Below are 8,436 nucleotides of genomic sequence, written 5' to 3'. Positions count from 1 at the left end.
GTGAGAATTGGGAGGAACGGAATACAGGGCCCGGTCCCTTCCCGTTCCCTCATCCCATTAAACCAGCGGTTACCACCACACATCTATCCTGTTCCAGACCCACTAAACCCAGCCCCAGTATCTTCACAGTCTCAACAACGTCCTCCCCCAAATAGTCCTAGCCTATTCCCAGCACTCTACTCCAATCTGTCCTAGTGCATCCTCCAGTCCCAATAGCCCCTGAACCGCACTCATCCAACCCCATCAACGACTTGCTTCCCCAACCAATACAAGCCCATTCTCCAGCCCCAACAGTTTCCCAGCGCATCGTCCAGTCCCAGTGACCCCTTTCGCCTCACCAATTTTCTCCTCCCATCAATGCTAGTCCATCCTCTAGTCTCCTATTCCTTCCAACCTCTGCCACTCCAATAGTCCTTCCAGCCTCAACTTCCTCCCCCAACTCTATCCCATTCCCACTAATCCCGCCATATCCATTCCATTATTTTCCCAGCCCCATAACCTACATCCAACCAATTCTAATCCATCCTTGGTTACGAAGGACACAGAGTGCTTGAGTAACTCAGCAGGTCAGGCATCATTTTTGAAGAACATGGATAGGTGATGTTTTGCGTCAAGACCCTTCTTCAAACCCAGTCTGAGTTACTCCAGCACTTTGTGTCCTTTTGGTATATTAACCAGCATCTGAACTTAGAAAATAGGTGCAGGAGTAGGCCATTCAATATGATCATGGCTGATCATCCAACTCGGTATCCCGTAACTGCCTTTTCTCCATACCCCTGATCCCCTTAGCCACAAGGGCCACATCTAACTCCCTCTTAAATATAGCCAATGAACTGGCCTCAACTACCTTCTGTGGCAGAGAATTCCACAGATTCATCACTCTCTGTGTGAAAAATGTTCTTCTCATAACGGGCCTAAAAGACTTCACACTTATCCTTAAACTGTGACCCCTCGTTCTGGAACTTCCTTGTTTACACTTAGTAACCCTCCAAACACTGACATCCATCACCCTACTCCATCCAGTCCTAGCCCCAGCAATCTCCATCCAAACCCTAGCCTATCCTTTCACCACAGTAATTTCCCTTCCCGTCACCAGCAATCTAAATCAATTATCTTCTCCTCCGACATCCATTCTTACCCATTCCACATCCAGATTCACTTACACCTCGATCTCCCAATACCCCCAGCCAGTATTGTTGAACCTGGGCTAATTTTTCTTTTTACATAAACCTATATTGTTCAATGATCACAACCATGTGGTTGACTTTATGTTCTGAAATGGCCCAACAAACCCATTAAGGACTGGTTAGTGAGGAGCAGTGATTGGTGGATAAGTTAATGAAGTCTGGATCTTATGAGCATACCTTTATTTTGTAAAGGAAAGGCAAAATGCTGTTGATACATTTTTTTTAAATTTTGCAAGAATGATTAATGGTTAAAAGTTAAAGTATACAATATGTAAAATAAGTAAGTGGTCAAGGAATAAGTGGTGACCACCTAACTGGGACGTCATCCCTGCTGTTTATCAATATATACAATGGGAGACTTTCTTTGCATTTCTTTGTATGATTATTTCTTTAAAACATTTACTAAAGCATGGAATGTCTTAGCCAAGATCAAAAGATCACTTAATTATTACAGTACAGACAGAGAGAGGTTAGTTAGATTTGGGTAGAACACAAAGTGTTGGAGTAACTCAGCAGGTCAGACAGCATCTCTGGATGGAATAGATAGGCGAAGTTTCAAGATTCTTCTCAGCTTTAAATTCAGAAGACAGATGCACTTTGTCAGAAGTAACAGAGGCTCTCTAAACTTGATGTTCTCGTTATTATTGGAGAATTTGAATTTCTGTGGTATTTGTCATTTATGACTTTTTAATTTGTCGTGGGAAGAAACGTTCAGACTGTCGACCGTATCTTTGCCTCTCAAACTTTTTTTTAATTGACTGTTTTGTTTTGAAAAAAGAATATACAACTCAAATTAAGCAATATTAGTTATTTGGTTTAAATGTTGAGAATTAGATTTAGCAGATGTAAGGCAATCAGCACAAGAATCAAAGGTAATGTGAAGAAAAACTTCACACCCGGTAATTGTGATCTGAGGGTTACTCAAAATGGGAAAATCTATTTATTTTGGCTTTCCAAAAGGAATCGCACATGTATTTAGGAAAAATAAGTGGAAGGGTACTAAATATGAGCTGAGGATACAATTAACTGCAGACGCAAGGGACTGCAGATGCTGGAATCTTGAGCAAAACACAAAGTGCTGCAGTAACTCATCGGGTCAGACGGCATTTGTGGAGGGAACAGATAGGTCGCATTTTGGATCGGGACCCTTCCTTCAGACTAAGAATGAACTGAATTGCTATTATAAGAAGTTTCCATAGCACAAGTCTACTAAATGACAATTTTCTGGTGCTGTACCAGCTCCATTATGGAAGGAAGGGGCTGATGATGGGTGGATATAACAAATCCAGCTTGGGTGAAAAGTTATTGTTAAATTCCAGTGTTCACATTCCTGGGTCCTGATGAGCAATCCTGAGCGACATTATGCTTTTTTTTTGAAGTAGAACTATCTGGTATACTCTCTAGAACAGAAGGTGGTGGGTATTTGAAATGAGCTGCCAGAGGAGGTAGTTGAGGCAGGTAGTATAACAGCATCTAAGACACTTGGACAGATACAAGGATAGGAAAGAATTAGAAGGATATGGGCCAAATGCAGACACATGGTACTAGCTTAGATGGGGCATCTTGGTCGCATGGATGAGTTGGGCGGAAGGACCTGTTCCTGTGCTCTATCACAATATTCCTTGAAAATGTTTGATTTCCTTTGTATTTTAGTCGATTGATGCTAAAGGATTTGGCTAATTTTCAGCTGGAAGGATTTGTAGTTCTGATTCTTAAATTCGTCTTAGTTATTCCCTTGAAATTTATTTGGTTCCTTTCAGGAACATAATTGGCCTCCAGATTGATGTGGCCAAGAAATTGCTTAAATATGTTGAGAACGTTGAGAAGAGGCCACTCCCTCTTCTCCCTTCTTCCATCGAGCAAAAGATATGGGTGTGAAAGCGCACACCTCCAGATTCAGAGACAGTCTGAAGATGGGTCCCGACCCGAAATGGGTCCCGATCCATTCCTTCTCTCTATAGATGCTGCCTGTCCGGCTGAGTTATTCTTGCCTTTTGTGTGCATCTACAGTTTCTTCCCAGCTGTTATCAGGCAACTGAACCATCCTACCAACAACAAAAGTGCAGTCCCGGACTACCATCTACTTAATTGGAGACCCTCAGACTATCTTTAATCGGACTTTACTGTCTTTATCTTGCTCTAAATGTTATTCACGCTATTCCCTTTATCATGTATATTTACACAGTGGATGGCTCAATTGTAATTGTGTATTCTCTTTCCACTGACTGGTTAGCATGCAAGAAAAGCTTTTCACTGTACCTCGGCATACATGACAATAAACGAATGACTAATGACAGGAGCCTGTCAGTCAGCCCATCAGGACGCAGGGTTTCAAGCCAAAATGTCAGCAATTCTTTTACCCCCCCCCCAGTAACAAAATATGCTGCACACATTGTTACTGCTTTTACATTAAAAAAAGATGCTTGATAGATGTTTATAATCCTGGTGCTCTCATCCAGTAGTTCCCCCCTTGGCTGTCGCTCCAAAAATAGCAAGTGAAGTGGACTGATATCTTGAATATACTGTGCAATGTCAGAATGTGCTCAGAATAAATGGACGTACCTTTAGAAAGGGGATTAGGATAAATTTATTTGATGAATCTGTGGAATTAATTGCCACAGACGGCTGTGGAGGCCAAGTTTTGGATGTTTTTAAAATGGAGATTAACAGATTCTTGATTGGTAAGGGTGTCAAAGGTTATGGGGAGAAGGCATGAGGATGGGGTTGAGAGGGAAGGATAGATCGGCCATGATTGAATGTCAGAGTACTCAATGGGCCAAATTGCCTAATTCAGCATCTATGACATGAATTTATGAAAAATGCTAAGCACCCAAAGAGTTGGAACATTCCAAGAACTCTCCCAACAATGTGCCCTTTTGGGCATCCTTATGGGGAGGGGAAATGGGTAGTTTTCTTTAAAAATAAGTCTACTTTTCTGTTTGGAGTTTAAAAGGATAGTTTATTCCAGTGTCTTAAGCAAACACTCTTATAACAACCCATTCCACGCCTTCCTTGTTGTTCCAGTGCACAGAAGAGGACTGGACACAAGTACGTATCTTTTGGTAAGTACAATATCAACATTGGCCACCATTCCTCCTGTTTTCTATCGATGTAGGTCTTGTGCTAGTCTAAGTCTCCCATGCCTAGCCTGCAGCTGTCCTGTTCTAGTGAGTGTATTTGGAAAGGATGATGACATTTGAAATGCTGCTAATCAACTAATGCTATCTGGCAGTGCTTTCTGAGTGTTCGTTAACTGAACTTCCAAGTTAATAATTCTCATGTGGATGCCATTTTGAAATGAATCCAGTTGCGTATATTGTGTAGGGGATGATGGGGAGGTGGGTGGGTAGAAGGAGGTAGTAATATAGTAATATGTTATCAACATATAACAGGGCTGCCAACATTGGGTGAGAGTTGGGAGTGAGAAATTTGCGAGAGACGATGCCTGAGGGGGGTGGGGGGGGGGGGGTAGAGATTGGGAAAGACCAGGCGGGAGGGGGGAGGAGGACGGGGTGGGGGGGTGGGGGGGAGGGGGAAGGAGGGTGTCCCTCTCCCATTGGTAAGGAACATTTGCATTTTTCAGCTTGAAATTGTGCAATATGGTGCACACTGTAGCGAGTCTTTTAACTTACACTTGAATGCAATATATATGCTTTAAATTGGATTGGAGCGTTTTTGAAAGGGGGGAGGCTGTGCGATCACTGATCACTGGCCTTGGGAGTATCCGGTGAGGGAGTGGAGCAACCGAGTGTGGGGAGAGGGTGTGGAACAAGGGTAGGAACTTTTTCAAATTTGATGTATTAAAATCATGTTTTAGTGCACTGTAGAAGTATGATTTCAATGTTTTTTGTATGAAGTATTTTTAAGAGGTAACTTTTTAAGGGGCAACTCTATCCACACAAAGGGTGATGGGTGTATGGAACAATCAATCAATCAATCAATCAATCTTTATTGTCATCTTGCAAGCAACAGTTGTACAGTGCAAAATGAAAAGACGTTTCCCAGGGAATACCGGAGCATCGCACATGAAATTTAAAACATTTCAGAACATAATAACACTAAAAACAATCCAGTCCCTGATGGAACAGTATAAATAGTTAAAAGCAGGTAAAACAACAACATTAAAATACAGTAATACAGTAATACAATAACAAGCTGCTAGAAGAGGTAGTTGAGGCAGGGACATTTTAAGAAAAAGTTAGACTGATACATGGATAGGACAGGTTTGGAGGTATGGACCAAAAGCAGGTAGCGTAGCTGGGACATGTTGGCGGGTGTGAGCAAGTTGCACCGAAGGGCCTGTTTTCACACTGTATCACTCTATGACTACATTATACCTCCACCATGCATGAATGCTTCAAAATCAAGTGATTGAGTTTTATTGCCATATACTCAAGCATAGAAACATAGAAAATAGGTGCAGGAATAGGCCATTTGGCCCTTCGAGCCAGCACTGCCATTCAATATGATCATGGCTATTCGTCTAAAATCAGTACCTCTTTCCTGTTTTTTTCCCCATATCCCTTGATGTCGTTAGCCCCAAGAACTAAATGTAACTCTCTCTTGAAAACATCCAGTGAATTGGCCTGCACTGCCTTCTGTGGCAGAGAATTCCACAGATTCTCAACTCTCTACGTGAAGAAAGATTGTCCTCATCTCAGTCCTAACTGCCCCCCCCCCCCCCTCCCCTTTATTCTTAAACTGTGACCCATGGTTCTGAACGCCCCCAACATCAGGAACATTTTTCCTGCAGTTACAGTAAGTGAAAATCTAGCAAGCAAGCAGGATGCTTTCTCCAACCACCCCCATTTGAAGTTCACTACCTTCCACCGTTTCTACCCAGTGCTTGGTACTTACTTCCAGCAGCCACTGGTTGTCCTCCAGGATGCACCGAGCTGCAGCCTGATCCATGCCGGTCACCTGGGTAAATTTGACACAGAGACTCTCTCTATCTCCCCCTCTCTTCCGCTCTCTCCTCTCAACCCCTCTCTCTCTCTCTCTCTCTCTCTCCCCTCTAACTCTCCCCTCCCCCTCTCTTTCTCTCCTCTCTCCCCCTCCCTTCTTCTTTCTCCCTCTCTCTATCTCAGTCTTTCTCTCTCTCCCCTCTCTTTCTCTTTCTCTCTCCCTCTCCTCTCTCCCCTCTCTCTCCCTCTCTCCCTCCTCTCTCCCTCACACCTTACTATTCCCCCTCTCTCTTGTCCTCTCTCTTGTCCTCTCTCTTGTCGTCCTCTCTCTCGTCCTCTCTCTCGTCCTCTCTCTCTCGTCCTCTCTCTCTCGCCTCCTCTCTCTCGTCCTCTCTCTCGTCCTCTCTCGTCCTCCTCTCCTCGTCCTCTCTCCTCGTCCTCTCTCTCCTCTCTCCTCTCTCTCGTCCTCTCTCTCGTCCTCTCTCTCCCCTCTCCTCTCCCCCCTCTCTCCCCCCTAACTCTCTCTCTCCCTCTCGCTTTCTTCTCTCTCTCTCCCCCTCTCTCTCTTCTCCCCCTCTCTCTCTCTCCTCTTTCTCTCCCTCTTTCTCTCCTCTCTATCTCTCTCTTCTCCCCCTCTCTCTCTCTCCTCCTCTCTCTCCTCTCTTCTCTCCCTCTTCTCTCTCTCTCTCTCGCCCCCTCTTCTCTCTTCTCCCCCTCTTCTCTCTCTTTCCCTCCCCTCTTCTCTCTTCTCCTCTTCTCTCTCCCCTCTTCTCCTCTCTCTCCCCCTCTCCTCTCTCCCCCTCTCTCTTCTCCCTCTTCCCTCTTCTCCCTTCTTTCCCCTCTCCCTTCCCCTCTCTCTCTCTCCCCTCTCCTCCTTCTCTCCTCTTCTCTCTTCTCCCCCTCTCTCTCTTCTCCCCCTCTCTCTCTCTCAACCCTCGCTACCTCTCTCTCCTCCCACTCCTCTTCTCTCTCTCTCCCCCTCTTCTCCCTCTCTCTCTCTCTCCCTCTCTCTCGCCCCTCTCTCTCTCTCTCTCTCCTCTCTCTTCTCCCCCCCTCTCTCTTCTCTCCCTCCCCCTCTCTCCCCACCTCTCTCTCTCTCCTCTTCTCTCCTTCCCCATCTATTCCCCATTTCTCCCTCCTACCTCACTCTTCCCCTTGCCCTCTCTCCCCTCTCTTTCTCTCTGTCTCTATCTCTTTTTCTTTGCCCCCCCCCAATCTCTCTTCCCCTTCTCTCTCCCATTCTCTCCTACCCTCTCTCTTCTCCCTCTCTCTCCCCCCCCCCCCTCTCCACCTCACTCTCCCCCCTCTCTCTCCCCTACCTCTTTCTCTCCTCTCTCTCCCCCCTCCCTCTTCTCTCTCTCCATTCACTCCCCCCCGTCTCTCCCCTCTCCCTCCTCTCTCTGCCCCCCACTGTCTCCCTGTCTCCTTCCCCTCTCTCTCTCTCCCACCTCCCTTTGAGAGTCTGTCCCTTCGGCACAGAGACTCTCGCGGCAGCGGCAGCAGGCAATGCTTCCGACGCCTCCGACGCCCGGGACATGCACTGTCCGGAGTGCTCCATGGCCAGAGCTGCAGCGAGCGACACGCCGGCCCCGGCAAACACTCGTCCGTCCCGGCTCCCCGCATCTGTTCCGGCCGCTGGTTCTGCTCCCATCCCTCCCGCAGCCCCTGCTCTCCAACACCCGCGGACCAGGCAGTTTATCCGAGTTTTGACATTTTCGTTGATCACAAAATTTCTCACCACTGAGCGTGAGAAATTTCTGATGAGCGTGAGGGCGTGAGAGTTTGCTTGAGGGCGTGAGTCTCGTGCTCAAAGCGTGAGAGTTGGCAGCCCTGATATAATGTAAAAAAAAAAAAGGGAACTATGCATTTCTTGGAAATCAAACCTGGGCAGGGTCTTCACAGTGAATGTTCGGGCCCTGGAGAGTATTGTAGAGCAGAGGAATCTAGGAGTGCATGTACATAGTTCCTTGAAAGTGCCATCACAGGTAGATAGGGTGGTAAATAAGGCTTTCAACACATTGTCCTTTATCAGTCAGAGTATTGAGTATAGGAGTTGGGGTGTTCTATTATAGTTGTACAAGATTTTAGAGATGCCACACTAGGAGTATTGTGTTCAGCTTTGGTCGCCCTGCTACAAAAAGGATGTCGTTAAGATGGAAATAATGCAGAGATTTGCAAGGATGGTGCCAGGATTCAAGGGTCTGAGCTATAGGGAGATGTTGGGCAGGCTAGGACTTTCCTCCTTGGAGCACAGTACGATGAGGTAATCTTATAGAAGTGTTTACAATCATGGGATTTGATAAAGGTGACAGTGCAGAGTCTCTTACCCAGGGTAGGGGAATCAA

The 8,436-nt window shown here is 45.9% G+C and overlaps 1 protein-coding gene across 1 annotated transcript in view; it reads left to right on the top strand.

Annotated features, from left to right (window-relative positions):
- Positions 1 to 8,436, top strand: part of slc30a6 (solute carrier family 30 member 6) — a 108,761-nt gene that overhangs the window by 175 nt on the left and 100,150 nt on the right. Inside the window, exon 2 of the mRNA XM_055639538.1 lies at positions 4,212 to 4,249. Coding sequence (XP_055495513.1) covers positions 4,212 to 4,249 — 38 coding nt within the window. The remainder of the gene's footprint in view (positions 1 to 4,211; positions 4,250 to 8,436) is intronic.

This window comes from Leucoraja erinacea, chromosome 8, assembly GCF_028641065.1.
Source record: "Leucoraja erinacea ecotype New England chromosome 8, Leri_hhj_1, whole genome shotgun sequence".
Lineage (NCBI taxonomy): Eukaryota > Metazoa > Chordata > Chondrichthyes > Rajiformes > Rajidae > Leucoraja > Leucoraja erinaceus.
The sequence above is the reverse complement of the archived record's forward strand: the minus strand, read 5'-3'. Positions and strand labels throughout refer to the sequence as shown.